This window comes from Chrysochloris asiatica, unplaced genomic scaffold, assembly GCF_000296735.1.
Source record: "Chrysochloris asiatica unplaced genomic scaffold, ChrAsi1.0 scaffold00032, whole genome shotgun sequence".
NCBI classification, from domain to species: domain Eukaryota; kingdom Metazoa; phylum Chordata; class Mammalia; order Afrosoricida; family Chrysochloridae; genus Chrysochloris; species Chrysochloris asiatica.
Window position 1 is genome coordinate 18224511 of NW_006408550.1, and position 16218 is coordinate 18240728.

At 40.2% G+C, this 16218-nt stretch overlaps 1 protein-coding gene across 1 annotated transcript in view; it reads right to left on the bottom strand.

The window, feature by feature from the left end:
- Nucleotides 1-373: 373 nt before the first annotated feature.
- FAM3C (family with sequence similarity 3, member C) overlaps nucleotides 374-16218 on the bottom strand; it is a 36675-nt gene continuing 20830 nt past the window's right edge. The window contains exons 5-9 of the mRNA XM_006859322.1: nucleotides 14826-14884; nucleotides 13194-13244; nucleotides 9902-9986; nucleotides 1062-1188; nucleotides 374-463 (exon numbers count right to left, since the gene is read on the bottom strand). Coding sequence (XP_006859384.1) covers nucleotides 374-463; nucleotides 1062-1188; nucleotides 9902-9986; nucleotides 13194-13244; nucleotides 14826-14884 — 412 coding nt within the window. The remainder of the gene's footprint in view (nucleotides 464-1061; nucleotides 1189-9901; nucleotides 9987-13193; nucleotides 13245-14825; nucleotides 14885-16218) is intronic.

The following is a 16218-nucleotide window of genomic DNA, read 5'->3' on the forward strand; positions in this document are numbered from 1 at the left end:
ATATATATGGAAATACATCTCCGCCCTAAAATTCATATTCTTCCATGATAGATTTTCTCAGCAACCAATATATATAACAATATATTTTTCACAATCTGTTAAGCTATCCATTGAGTACGCATCTAGAATTAAAAGATGTTACTACCAAAGCCATCTAAACATTGCATTCATTAGGGAAATGTGCACATTATGGTGACTATTTACAAAGATCTCTATGTACGTTAGCAATAAATAACCTGATATCAAAAGAGATAATTCTCATGCACACAACGAGATGGCTGCATGCGCGTCAGATATGTACACGGAGTTTCTTGATGACAGCTCTCCCGTTAGTAGTAAAAGTGTGCGTCCTTCAAATGTCACCATGGTTCCTTTAGTCTTGCTTCTGGGGGATGCATCCTTCCATTTCTACGACTTCTGGCCATCCTTCATATTTGTTTGTGTCTTTATTGTTTTTTATGTGCTAGTGAAACACAATGGTAGCATGCAGTTTAAAAAACCGTTGTCAACTGTTCACTGGATAACAACATCAGCATTCATTCAAATGGACACATGTCAATTATTATCTAAAATATCAGGTGAGGGATTGAGGAGCTGCCATGTATGTGCCAGATCTTCAAATAACAGCTGACAGAACAAAACATTGCAGATCTTTTTTCTTTCTTTTTGCAGATGTTCTTAAAGGATCATTTCTTGGCCCAAAAAATAGATTCTACATGATACTACGTTCTAAAGTATTTCCAAACCTAATTGATTCTAATATCAGAAGTTCAATTAAAATCCTTAGTAAATAACATGCCCTGAAAAGTTTAAAATAAAAGTAATCATGTTTCAGTGCACTGTCATATAAGAAAAAAGTAATCCCCATGGAGAATTGGATTCTTTTTAGGTTTTAAAATTACAACAGTACCACACTAATACCCAGAACTTTTAGGAATATGTGAACACATTTAGTGCCAGCTTAATTTTGATTTTCAAATAACTGGGATAGGATTATATAGCAAAGGATTTTATACAATTTGTTTTTCTCTTCATTACATCTGAAAATCAGAGACACTCACCTGCTCGAAAGGGCTTTTTGTCTTAATGCCTTTCCCACCACAGAAGACCCAGTTATCTCTAAAACCAAGATTAGTAATCGATGTACTCCCCAGTTCAGAGATGAGCCGCCGCGCCTCATCATTGAGTCTAAGAAAGGGAGACCAAGAATAACACAATAAGCACAGTGCGCTATCTACTCTTTAACATGAGATGAAATGAAAACATGTCTTCGTACACAAGAGAACATACAAAATAACGGATGCAGAATTTTTTCATTGGGAACATTTCTATTATTTTAGTTCTGTAGTGACAAAAAGACATGAAATCCAGCAACTGACATCTACTTCATTAGGAAGTTCCTTTTAGATGTCTTAAGTTCATGGTAAGAATTCACCTTAAACCATCAAGAAGGAGCGCCATGAGTGGAACATGAGAGCCTACCTAGAAAAGCCACAATAGCATAGACTGTGGCAGAGGTGATGCCACAGAGACAGAGCAGCTGTGGGCTCTAGGGCCAGAGACTAAGAAAGGCTGTATACCTGCAGGCAGGAGACCGGCTTGCAAAATGTGCCCTTTGGACATTTAAATGAATATTTTTGTTTTGTTTTGTATGTGTACATCAGATATTTTTGCTTCGGTGATTTGTGAAAAATAAGATGTAAATGGGGATTCATAGGGAGGAAGCAGGATAACTATTGTTGCAGGAAGAGGATGAAACACAACGTATGATTTGCTGAAAGTAAAGGTGATGATCTTGTCTGTTAACCTTCACTAAGTTCACAATAAAAAGTTAAAAAAAAAAATTCAACTTAATTGTTTTAAATATACACATTGGATAAATAAATGACATTCCAGGTAGTAGATGCCAAGCTAATGTATGGTCTTAAGCAATACACTTTCGTAGAATAAAAAAAAATAATACTTTCAAGCTCTACTAAATTATAGGTGGGTTTTTTATTTTTTTATTTTTATACATCATATTTGAATAGAATAAAAATAAATGCTGATAGAAGTCTGAATGTTTCTAACACAATGTGATCTTTAAAACAAAATGAACTTTGAGACTCAGAATATAAACTGTACTTCAGTGATAACTGCCCAGTGATTATTAGACATGAAAATATGAACCATATAACAACCAAGTATTTTTGATCAGGAAGAAGGAGAGCGACAAAGGACAAGTGCTAGGGAGAGCAGTAATTGCCACCACAGACTTTGTATAGGTTGTCATCTAAGTATGAGTGACCCTCTCTCCTTTCTCTCTGAGAAAGAGAAGAAATGCAGTAGATAAAATGTAAGATGTAATAGCTCAATTTAAAAGAGAACAAAAGACAACTGAAGGCCACCTGTGCAGGCTTGGGCTATTAAGCCCATACATCAACCACTCTGAGAGGCCTGCACCTGAGCTACAGCAAGCATTACATATGGAAATTGCTCGAGGGTCAGTAATTGAATAGAGAGCAACAGGGAGGAAGGGCCAGACTCACTCCAGTACCTTCCTCCTTTTATTAAGGAGCCATGCTCATAGCGGAGTCCTGGTGTGGCGCTGTGGGCTAATGTGCCAGACTGAAAAGCTGTTTGAACTGCAAGGTCGATGGTTCAAACTCACCAGCCGCTCCCTGGAAACCCTATACAGGACTGCTATGGGTCAGAATTGACTCAACGGCACTTAACAATAACAACAATGCTCATAGCTCATATCAATGAGAGGAAATGATAAAGGAAAACTGAGATACAGACGCCAGACAAGTCCACTGGGCGGCTGCCTCGGGCATAGGGTGTGATCCTCACTTAACTGTCTGAGCAGGCCTGTAGGTTGCTAAAAGAGTAAATGTCAGGTTCACAAATGCCAAGGGCACTGCGTTATTTACAAAAACTACTCACAAAGTGGTGATCCAAATAGTAAGGATGGCCCCCTGGACAAAGTAAGCAAAACCTTTCTTTTAATTTAAGAGTTTCATGTCAACAAGGAAATATGTTGATGGGCAGTCAAGTTCCATTTCTGTACGTCTGAATTTCGACCTCTATGAATAAATCAAGTCAATTTAGCCAGAGAACTAGAAACAATTTAATATTTGTTTAGCTTTAAAATTTGACTCCACTAATTTTTCCTTACTTCCCCATGAAACTACCTCTAGGTTCTACACAGAAGGTTCAAGGTTAACACAGCAGGCCTGTTTACAAGGCTGGAACCTGACTTTCATTAGGGAACTTAAGAGTCTGGGTGGTTCCTGGTGCCTAAAGTGTTGGTACAAACAATGCAGTTTATGCCGAATACCTTTGTTTCTGGGATTCCAGAATTTGACTACATGCACGGCAAAAGATGCAAACATTGCCAACCCTCCCTCTAGACATGGACTCTCTACTGCACTTCCCTGGCCACCGACGTCTTACGTGCATCGTCATAACTCACTGCTGGAGGAACGAGTTATGTTTGTGAATTTGTCCCTTAGTGAATCCACTTGTACGAGCACTCGGGGAAGCTTAGGCCTCGTTCCCTTCAGACTTTACCCATGTACCTTTCCTCTTTGCTGATTTTGTTCTGTGCTCTGTTGCTGTAACACATCATAGCTGTTAAGTACAGACTGTGCCTTCCTGGCAAATCAAAGCCAGGGCTGGTCTTAGGTCCCTGACACACAGGTACATATGTATGTCTATGTAATTACAGTTTTCAAACAACACAACTTTCTCAATGACTTAGAAAGTTTTCTGATCTAGGTCTGAGGGATTTTATTCCATCATTCTTTATTGATGCATGCATATCTTCTATGTAAGGTGCTGTTATGTGCCAGAGAGTGGATTTAGCCTTACAGGGACCCTATAGGGCAGAGCAGAACTGATCCATAGAGTTTCGCCAGCTGTGATTTTCATGGGAGAAGGCAACCCTCTTCTTCCATGAAGCTGCTAGGTGGGTTTGAACCACTGACCTTTCAGTTAGCAGCTAAGCACTTAACCATTGCACATATTAAAAGAGTTAACTTCCTATTTCAAAATGAAGTTTAAAGACATGTAATATAGTCATTTTGAACATTAGATTCAATATAGTGTCAAAATGCCCATTTCTTTAAAAGCCAGAATAACAAATATATTTACATATAACATCAAGTTTGGAAATAAAAGCTTCTTTATTCACATGGATAATTTTAGCTTTTCTAGGGAGTCTTAACTAGCTGAGCTGTGAAACAATCATAGTGAATAAATTATTTAAAGTAAGAATCATCCCTAAAATAGAAAAGTGTTCTGTGACAAACCGGAAAGTAGAGAGAGACTGGGAGGGGACTGTAGGCTGCACCCAGAGCAGAGGTGGGGAGTGGGGGTGAGAGCTGGAGATGGGGCCTCCCCAGGATCTGCCGCAAGCCTGCTGGGAAGAAGGCACACTACTGGGCACTCCTGCAGGTCACAACATTGTAGTTAGCTAAGCTACACGTTTCCAGAAGCAGAATCCCTGCGTCGTGGTGGTGATTGTTAAGTGCTGTCAAGTTGGATTTCACTCACAGCAGCCATGCATAGGGTTTCTGAGGAGCTGCTGCTGGCTTTGAACCACTGGCTTTGTGGTTCAGTCCAGCTTATCCTGCAGCACCATACCAGTACAAAAAGGCTAATGTATTCAGCTGCTAACAGAAAGATCTGGGGTCTGAGTCCACCCAGACGTGACTTGGAAGACAGGTCAGGTGATCTACCTTCTGAAAAGTCAGCCATTGGAAATCCAATGGAGCACACTTCTACTTTTAACACATGTAAAATCTGTATGAGTTGGGAGCCAGAACCATAGCAACTGGTTTTCCCGATTTTCTCAAAACAAAACAAAAAAACCCCACAGGAGACAACAAGGAGAACTGACATTCTGGACTCAATTCCAAACAAGGAAGAACCAGTTGGGAAATGGAAGTGTAAAGAACTTTGGAAGAGGATCATCGTATTTCCCAGGAAACTGTTGAGTAAGGTAAAAAACACAAGGCATGGGGGAACCACATAGCATATTACAAAAGAGAGCTCATTACAAAAGTCTAGACTAGCAACGCCTATGAAAGAAGGACTCTTTAAAAACAAATGAGTCAAAACAGTAATTTTCACTCTATAATTACAAATCCAGAAAAAAGGGAGAACTGTTTCTAAATGAGTGCTCCTACAGAGGTGTTCTGTGATGGGCTCACACTGGAAAAAGGTGGTGTACAGAAATACAAGCAAACCACATGCTACACATGATGAAGCTTCTCGTGGCATTTGCCAGGCAGACCCGGGGTACTCAGAAGGAGCTGAGATGAGACAGCAAACATGAGGAAAGTCACAGAAAGCACTGCCATGCTATGTGTGGGAACAAGGGGGACTCTCCATTTCACAGGAAGAATGACCTGATGTGGACTGATGGAAGCCCACCAGTCTTCTCCAGGGAGACAGACGCTCCAGCAACACAGAAAACAGGAGCTCAAGAACTCCAGTAAGTTTAAGCCTTCAGGCCCACACAAGCCACACACTTAGATGCTAAAGGAGCTTGCTAATGCCATCTAAAAGGCACTACCAGTTACTTTAATTGGAGACAGGAGGACAGTAAAGGTTAAATATTCCAACTTCTATTTTTTAAAAAAAAAGAGGAAGAAAAATGACAGAAACAATGGTCATATGAATTCCAGTTCTTAACAGACTTCCAGAATGGATTACAACAATGAGAAAGCTCTTAGCATTAAAAAGGAGAAGAATGAGGAAAGAGGAATAGGGGAAGGCAAATACAACATTTCAGCTTCTGAAAAGGTTCTGGTTGCTGTTAAGTGCCAGCATGAAGTCAACTCCAACTCATGGGGACCCTGTATACAGTTTCCAAGGAGCAGCTGGTGGGTTTGAACGCCCGACCATGTGGTTTGCAGTCCAGTGCAGATCCTAAAGTTCCATATCAGGAGACCCCTGAAGGGGTGGGGCACTGAAATCATTATCTCAACCCATGAATTGCAAGTGAGCATTGGATAGTCTCAAATATCTTCTGTGACTAAAATAATGAGCCAGGGGCAGAAGGGTCTGTCTACCAGGGTTGGTTGGCAGCTGTCAGAAGGAGTTGGCTCTGTAGTTGGTTAACAAACTGAATCCCCTATGGGAGGTCTCAGGCGCAGTGATACCCTGTCCTGGGTAAACATCTTTATCGATGACTTAGATTTGCACATAAGACGACTTTGGAGAGAGTCCAAAATCTGGAATGCTCACAGGACAAAGATCAGAATCAATATCAAGTGGACTCAAATCAGCAAAATTCACTATAACAGGGATAAATGAATATAAAGTTCTCCATTTGGACCAAACAAAATGAAAAAATGTTTAATCAAAATTGAAATATCCATTTGACCTAGCCTCGATGGCTTGATAATCAGAACTTGACTAGTGGAAGATTAAATTAAAAAAAAAATTGATAAAGGAAATGAGAGTAAATTGCTACAATTTGATGAACCTGACCCATACTCATGGAGTTAGTAACTCTAAATACCAACAGAGAGGGAAGGAGTCTTCACATCAAGTATCAATGCTAAGCCCTCTATACACAGGGTAGATAGGGACAGGACAGGCAACTTAGACATTGGCTACCTAAAATGAGGGGGCGATAAAGGCACAAAGTGACTGGCTTACAAGTTTTCAACGGGGAGTTAAGTTTAAGAGTGTGTGGGGGGAAGATAGAGTCCCCACTGAATAGTTTTCATCTTGTCTAGATGGGTCTTGTTAAAAGAGATGGGGATAAGATTCTTATGATTCAATAATAAGTAACTGTTATCATAACTAATTGTGATTGTCACAATGATAAAAGTAGAAGTTTTGTAACAAAAATGGGGTGGGGGTAGTTAATTTTACAGAAACAAAGGACCCTAGGACCATCAGGGGAGAAGAGCACAAGTGGAATGCAGGAACTTATCCAGAGAAACAGCAACACCAGAGATGGAGGCAGTGATGGGGACATGGCGAGGAAGCAGCTGAGGACTCTAGATTCATGGAACGAGAGGGACTGAGAGCTGGCAGCCAGGAGGCAGACTTGCAGAAGGTGCCCTTTGGTGTAGCTTATTATATATGATTGAGTGTTTAAAAACAAAAGAAAGAAAAAAAAAACAAAAACAAAATTGAAATTGGGTACGGGGGAGGGAGGCAGGGAGACCTGACTTGGCAGTGTTTTTTTTTTTTTTTCAGTAAGTCTGGGTTCAAATAAGAAAAATCTAAGAATTTAACTTGACCAAAACCTCCTGAGTCAAAAATGTAATGTGACTGTTTAGAGAAAACTAATACAATACTAGTTTGAATGAATATTCAGAGAAATATAATATCCAAAACATGGGAAGCCTGCCTCTCCACTGTACCCTGTCCTGGCCAGACCACATCTGGAACATTGTGTTCAATTTGGGGCCACTTATTATGAGAAAGACAAGAGTCAACTAGAGACCGTCCAAGGAAATGTAGCCAGAGGCTGAAACCACCTAGAAATCTAATGGGATGATAAAGGCTCCAGCTTATGGGGCTGGGGAGGAGGGAGACTACAGAGAAAGGCCACTTAGCTTCAAACAGGTGATGTATCAAATGATAGGGAAACATATTTACTGTTCTGTTGTTTTTTATTTTTACTCAAATTAAACTATCATGGATAATTTAGAGGAAAATCGCCTACAGAACATGACAATTATTTTAAAATACTTGGTTTTATTTTGTTTCACACAGACAAATGGCAAGGGATCTAGCATCGTTGGGAGGTAAAGAGTTGGGCGGAGGTATTCAGAGAAATTAGTTCTAAGGGCAGCTTACCTGGGCTTGACCATGGCCAGTAAGATCTCTTACATCAAGACATTCACTTTTAACCCTGCACTTAGGCACGAAGTATTCTCTCCAAAAGGATGAACAGTGAAGTTTAACGTGCTCATCAAACTGCTATATTCTTTACCAAATAAACAAAATACCAACCTGCTCCACAGAAGAAATGATATACAAAATAACGTATTAAGAAATGACTAATGTGCTTGCTATATAAAGTGCTCTTGGAAATTAATATGGGAGAGCCTGAATGATGTTGCTGTAGGATAGGCACTGGACTGCTAACCACCAGCCGTTTTGCAGGAGAAAGACACGGCTTTCTGCTCCCATAAAGAGTTGCAGCCTCAGAAATCCTGTAAAGGGTAGCTATGAGTCAGCAGGGGGATTTTAAAAGGTCAAAGACAATTTATAAGAGAAAAGGGCAAAACACTCTTGTTAAAAGTATTTTAAATATATGAGAAAATATTCACTACATAAACAAGTTGCACAATGATACTGTACAATTCACTCAGTCATGGGCTATGCTAATCCTTGTTGTTATGCACTGTTAAGTCAGTTCTGACTCATAGCAACCTTGTACAACAGAGTTTCTGAGGAGTAGCTGGTGAGTTTGAACCACCTACCTTACAGTTCAAACCGACCTTATGATCCAATGCTTATTCTACAGCGCAACACTAGGACTCTGCGCTGAAAATTTGTTGTTGATCAGTGCTGTGGAGTCTACTTCGACTCATAGCAACCCTGCATAGGGTTTCTGAGGAGAGGCTGGTGGATTTGAACCACTGACCTTGCGGTTCACACCAATCTTGTAGTCCAGGGCTTATCCTACAGCGCCACACCAGGACTCTGTGCTAATAATCACAGTGGCCTAAATATTAATCTTCTGGTGTGGCATTGAGGGCTAATGTGCTGGACTGCAAAGTTGGTTTGAACTACAAAGTCGGTGGTTCAAACTAACCAACTGCTCCTTGGAAACCCTAGCAGAGTTGCTATTAGTCAGAACCAACTCCACGGCACTTAACAACAACAAATATTAATGTCAAGGAAAATTAAGTTGTTAAAAGACAATCAAGGAGTCCTGGTGTGACGCTGTAGGATAAGCACTTGACTGGTTAACTACAGTGTCGGCAGTTCAAACCCTGCTCCTCAGAAAGCATATACACCAGGTGGGCACTTAACAACAACAACAACAACATGCCTGGAAAGGCATGCTGGAGGCACAGTGTTTTTAACACTCAAATGCTAACCTTAAGGTCATCAGTTCGAACCTACCAGTTGCCCCCGAAACAATCACAGACTCGGAACTCGGTGGGCCAGTTCTACTCTGTCCTCTGCGGTCATTAAGAGTGGGGATCAATTGGACAGCAGTGAGTTTGTTTTTGATTTCCTAGTTATTGGAGGTGACTTCAAAACATGAAAATGGAATCAAAAGATACTGGGATTTTTCCAGGAACTTTTTGAAGTCCCCTCTTATACTGGGAAATGAATGGGCTTTATTGTTATGCTAATCTACCCATGATTCATGTAGGAGGTGTCTTAAAGAGTAGATTAAGAAGGCAGCAGCAAGCAGCAAGAACAAGCAGGAATCCTGGTGTAGTGCTACCAGTTAAGCACTGGACTGCTAGACACAGGTCAGCCCTTCAAACCCACCAGCCACTCCATGGAAACAGGGTGCTCCACAGCACTTCACAACAACAACAAAGGAAGCAACGATAGGGAAAGTCAGGCTTCAGGCCTGATGACATCTCCAAGGAACCAAAAAAACCGAAACTGAGAAAAGACAAGGATTTTCCTGTCAGCCCACGGAGAAAGCTTCCGTTACAGCTGGACTTCGAGCCACCTACACTGTGAGAAAGGAAGTTTGTTTGGTAAAAACTACTCACGTGTGGTTTTTCTATTAAAGTAGCACTAATAACTAAGCCACTAGATATAGATATAGTGCATAGAAAGATCAGAAAAAAAGCTTAAAAACTACTAATAGTGGTTATCCAAAAGTAATTTTGCTGTTTCACAAGTTTTTTCAACAAACTTAATAATAATAGTAATAAATTCACTTCAGAAGGTTGCATGCAGTTTGAAGTTTACATACTTGGTTGCGCCATCATCATATGTTCCCATTAAGACGATGGTTCCATCTTGTATGGACTTCAAGAACTCAATCAATGGGGTCACATCTGAAGGAGAAGAAAAAAGGATGAGGACATTTTTATAATGACTGAGTAACCAATCAGTCTTTACGCTGCTTGTTAAGGGTCGTTGACTCGGTACAGACGCATAACAAACCTGTTTAAGGTTTCCAAGAAGGAGCTGGTGAGCTTGAACCTTGAAGTGGCCTTGCAGTCCAGCGCATTAACACACAACATTGTTTAGTACTTATAAATGAAGTATAGTCTTTAATATGGAATAGTCAGAACTGGAAACAAAACTTTGTCAAGTTTGCCCTTAACATGTCTTACCAACAATTTACAATTTTCCAACCTTGATTCATCCTGTGTTCTTTCGTACTGAGATTTCAGGGGCCAAATGACTTAGCGTGAAAAGGAAGAAACTCTCAGTCATGAATAATGGGATGATAAAAAGGCTAATTCTGGGGCCCAGAAGTAAGTTTCAGAAGGCAAGAGAAGGGCTCATGGATTAAGGAATTTTATATAAACTCAACAAGTGGGCTGAAGAAAAAGGGTGAGGGTTTTTTTTGAAATAGTGTATATAAAATTGCTTCTATCAGTACTTAGAGCAAAGATGTCAGCTTGAGGACTAAGGTACCCCTGACCCACGCCATGGTATTTTCAATAATCTCATATGCATGCAAAAGCTGGACACTAAATAAAGAAGACCGTAGAAGAATTGATGCTTTTGAGTTATGGTGTTAGAGGAGAATATTGAAAGTGCCATGGGCTGCCAAAGAACCAATAGATCTGTTTTGGAAGAAGTGCAGCCAGAGTACTCCTTGGAGGCCAAGATGGCCAAACTTCGTCTCTCATACTTTGGACATATTGTCAGGAGAGACTAGTCGCTTGAGAAGGATATCATGTCTGGTAAGGTGGAGAGTCAGAGAAAAAGAGGAAGACCCCAGCAAGATGAACTGGCAAAGTGGCAGCATCAATGGGCTCAAGTGTGGCAACAATAGTGAGGTTGGCCCACGATCGGGCGTGTTTCGTTCTGCTGTACATAAGAGGTCGCTGTGAGTCGGTACCAACTCGATAGCATCTAACAACAACAAAAAAAGCTCAGTCATGGCCAATGAAGCAAAACTGGAGCAGATGTGAGTTTTTAAAATTTGGGTGATCCAGAACAGTCATCAGAAAAGGAACAATTACAGGTTGACGCCCAGGAACAGAATGCACCGGAGTCCTTTCAGCAGCCTTATGTGGGAGGCTGCATTCTTGCTAAGACTGGGAAAATCGTTTGACACCCACTCACACCATCAGAATCAGCTGCCATCTTTGAGTTGGGCACAGCTGGTTTCTATTCAACTGGTCAAGAGATTTGGTTGCTATGCAATCTGCGCATACTCACCTTGTTCTATAAGAGGGAGATGAAATTTCTAGCAGGGCTCTGACCTGTAATTTTTCCCATTCTGGTTAGTGTTCTGGTTCACCTATATATTAAAAAATGGGCCCCGTGCTAGTGTGGCTTCCTTAGCCTGGACTGAAACAGTTTTCTCAAGACCAACAAGATCTATATTCCAAGAAACTATTATCAATTGTATGTATGCACACACACACACATGCACTCTGACTTAAAGGGTCTTCTGGGCATATCTACTTGCTGTGAACTGAGGGAGAGAGTCTAGGTGAGGTTATCACTGAAAGCCAAACTAATTATGGCAAGTGTTAAAAGTGATGAACATTTCATCTAGTATATCAAGATGCATAAGGGCTTCAAAACAAATGACTTCAGTCACTACAAACCAGTGACACCATCTGAGAACGCAGAATGATTAGCTATGAAAAATCACTTTACATCTTGAGCTCTTACAAGGCTGCCTTATAGCCCCCAGAGTTAACACTACTTAAACAATGGGTTACTTCAATGAACTCCCTTTCTTTTCACAACATAATCGCCCAAAGATTTTCTCTATATGATTCTATTTTATTAACAATACTCTTAAAGACACATTGCTGTTGTGTGGATTCCAACTTATAGTGAAGCTACAGGACAGAACAGCCCCTGAGGTTTCCAGGACTGTAAACCTTTATGGAAACAGTCACATTTTTCTCCTGAAGAGCAGTGGGTGGAATCGAACCCATCTATCATCCTTCAAGTTAGCAGGCAGGGGCTTTAACCGCTGAGCTACCAGGGCTCCCGTAAGATAATAACAGCATTGCAAAAAGTTAACAAGGTCACTAAAAAATCATTTTGATTTAAATGCAAAGGTAACAGTGGTGGTGGTGGTTATGTGCCGTGGAGTTGGTTCCGAGTCATAATGACCCTGTATATTGTTTCCGAGCCTGTAAATCTTTACAGGAGCAGAGAGCCTCATCTTTCTCCCACAAGGCAGCTGCTGGATTCAAACGACTGACCATGCAGTTAGTAGCCTAACACGTAACCCACTAAATTACCATGCTCCTTTCAATTCCTAGAAGGACTTCCAAATACAAAAAGGAGAAATGTCTTGTGGACTGCTCTAAGTCCAATAAACTAGAAAGAAAATTCTATCTATGTTAACAATTAGCCGCGTGTCCCATGTGGAACTGGCATGAATAAATGAATTCTTCTTTTTCTAAAACATGACAGTTTGTCTTGTATGTTGAATGCCCCTAGATTTTCAGAGTCTTAAAAAACCCTTGTGAAGACATCAATTCAGTCAATTATAAGTGTTTAAATAGGGTTTTCTGGCCTTCAAATTATTTATCCTTTTGAATCTGAGGCAAAACCCCAAAGGTCCTCAAGACTCTTTGCTTAGAAATTAGCTAGCTAGTCTCACCAATCATAGAATTAGCTGTCCTATACAAAATGGGACACCTTTATTTTTCAAAACCTCAATTTTTATTATATCATCCTCAATTACACATCACAGTCATTTTTTCTGACAAAATCAAAGTATATACAATATGAGTGACCACTGAAATATAACTGGGCAGTTGGGGAAAAGAAAGTGAGACAACACAATGAAGGAACACACAAATAGTCATGCTCCCTCACTGTTGTCGTTAAGTTCCAGCAAGTCGTTTCCAACTCATAGTGACCCTGTATAGGCTTTCCAAGGAGCGGCTGGTAAACTCGAACCAGCGACCTCATAGTTCAAACCAACCCTGTTGTCCAGTGCTTATCCTACAGCACCACCCCAGGCCGCTCCCTCATTAGTTAATTAAATTATGTAGAAGTGATTTAGAGTCAGGAATAACAAATGAGCTCAGATCCATGGTATTCACACTTACCTCCTCCCCACATGTCAAAATATTTAGTGTCTAATGTTTCTCCTGTCTTTCCTGAAAGAGATGAAATTCATTATCAAATTATCTGACTGAAACATTTTGTACATTATATAAGACAAACGATCTCTTCCATTAACTGATATGGATCCATCAGCAGAGAAGAAGTTATTTTGAGGGAGACTTCAAATCTGAATTGTATGTATTGGAAGTATGTTTTTAAAGAGTAATATTTGGATGTGTCCATAAGGCTCTCTCACGAAGTTTTTAAGTCACGAGTGGAATATAAACCTTCACTATTGACCATTAAGTTAAGTATCGTCGAGTCGATTCCGACCCATAGCGACCCTGTACAGGGTTTCCGAGGGTGTAAATCTTTACGGGAGTAGAAAGCCTCATCTTTCTCCCGCGGAACGGCTGGTAGTTTCGAACCACTGACCTTAAGGTTCGCAGCCCAATTCGTAACCACTACGCTACCAGAGCTCCTTTGACCATAGATCATTCTAATTAACAGTGAGGTATTTTTCTATACCGATGTGATACATTTTCCCTCATTTAAGAATTATCCAAAAACGCACAAACCTTTCCCCACCAAAAAAAGGAAAAGATATATATACATACATATATACACACATATATATCCTTGAATCAAACATTGTTTTCTAATTAAAGCCATCTTTTTAAAGATTTTTTTCTAAAAAATAGTTTTCATATTTATTTCCCTTTAAATTTTTTTTTTTTTTTTTGCTATCAGTTACATAGCTAGGTACAGAGCATTGTAACTAGTAAATAACTAATAAAAAGAAGAAAGTGGAAACAGAAAAAATTGACTCTTGGGAACAAAGTGAAAAATATTTTTCTGCACTATGTGAACTGGGTAAGGTGGATTCTAACCACTCTCTCCAAGTGCACAGATTAGTGTACTGGGAAGAGAGGGTCCACATGCAACTCCACAAGTTCAGATTAGATTTTGCTAGAACACGCACAGAATTTGCACTAACAAACCTAACAGAATAGTGTGGACAGACTGAAAAATCACAACAAATTCTCAACTGTCCATCCCTCCCATGGCCCCATTCAATATCACACCACACTTTGTGCATCCCTCTCAACCTATCTTCATATTATGTTGTTGTCATTGTTATGTGCTGTTAGATCGCTTCCAACTCCAGGTAACCTTGAAAGACAGAGGAGAACTGCCGCCTCAGTTTTCCTAGACTGTGATAATTACAGGAACAGATGCCCAGGTCTTTTCTCATTGGAATTGCAGGCAGGGAGATTCAAACAGCCAACCTTTTATTTAGCAGCTAAGCACTTAGCCATTGTGCCATCAGGGTTCTGTTCATATGAGCTAGTACTCCAAAAGGTGCAACAGGGAGCCGGCGTTTCAATGTTAGATTGGTCATTTCTTGTCAACTGCATGGGAAGCTCTCCACACAAGAACCTGGGACGCTTCTGAGAAAAACATGCTATAACTATCTGGGCACCAAGTCTCCAGAAAGGGTTTTTTGTTTGTTTACTTTTGAGGAAAGGGACTTCAATATCTATCTTGGCATTTTCCAATGTGATCCCATGGTAATTACTTTGGGCACAAGAATATTCACTGACTCCACCCCTAAGTTACAATAATTCGCTTACCATTCACCAAGGCGACATTGATGCCTCTCCCAACATTATTCTTAACACCACTCATTAAACTGCAAGAGAAAAAGTCAAGAGAAAGTTAGAATTAGATATTTCATATGAACATGTATCACAGAAAACAAAGTCATGCCAAAGGAATCTAGTTAGGTGATCTAAAATCTACATGCACTGGTTTTAGTCCCACTGAGGAAATGGAAGTATCTCCACTAAGTCAAGGAGAATCCACTTGATGCAAGTGAATCTGCCTTTTATTTTATTTTGGTTTTGGTATAAAGTCAGGAAAGGCAGACTAATATTGAATTTTATTTTTTCAATGTTCTTTGAAAGATTTCACAAATAGAAATGTTATTTTAAAAAATATTAGGGCAGAAGCCAACTAGTCCTTGCTGCTCTGCATAAGATTATAAAATTCCATTTTAGCAAATCCTTACAAGATGTGGACAAATTGTATGTAATCACAGTCCCTTATCCCATCAGTAAAATCCACAGCCAGTGACAGCTCACAGAACTGTAAGATCACGGAGATGATGCTCTTGTGAAATGGAAGATATGAGCGCAGTGGTCTGCTTAGCTCATTATGTTTATCAGTTAAGCTTGTTCAGTGAGAACTAATGAAGTAAACAAAAACTGTGGGTACCGTCTACTTAGAAAACATATTGTAATACTCATCAGAGTGGTGTGCTGTTGAGCATTTAAGAATCGGTTTGGGGCTGGGGAAGGGAACTGTGTTTAAGCACATTAGTATGAATGCACACATAAGCACACATCAGCATATACACTGAGGAACAAAGGTTTTCATCGTCCTGGAATCTGGGTCTCTGGATGCCATGGAGGTTGAAATGACCAACCCAAACTATGGTCCTGAGAGAATCTTTGAATCTTAAACTTTGAGAAACAGGTTCCTGAAAGTGAAAGTCATCTGTAAGTTAAACAATGGTGAAGAACATCTGCCTCAGACACCATGCTCCTCGAAGGAGTTACCTACATGCAGTTTTGACTATGGGAACTCCCAAGGTCAGACTGTTGTTGTTAGGTGCCACTGAGTCAGTACCGACTCATAGCGACCTTATGCACAGCAGAATGAAACACTGCCCGATCCTGGGCCAACCTCACTACTGTTGCCATGCTTGAGTCCATCGATGCTGCCACTTGGCCAGTCCATCTCGTTGGGGGTCTTCCTCTTTTTCTGACCCTCCACCTTACCAAACTAGAAAGTATAACTTAGGTAAATCGGCAATTACCTGAATTTTTCTTGAAGAAAATGTAGCACATCCACGAATTATTATGCAAACATTATTCTGGCTCTGTTTCCATAGCAGAGTCTCACAAGAATCTATGAGACTTTTTTCCCTTGGGATGTTTACACTCTCCAGTCAAAAAAGTTGCG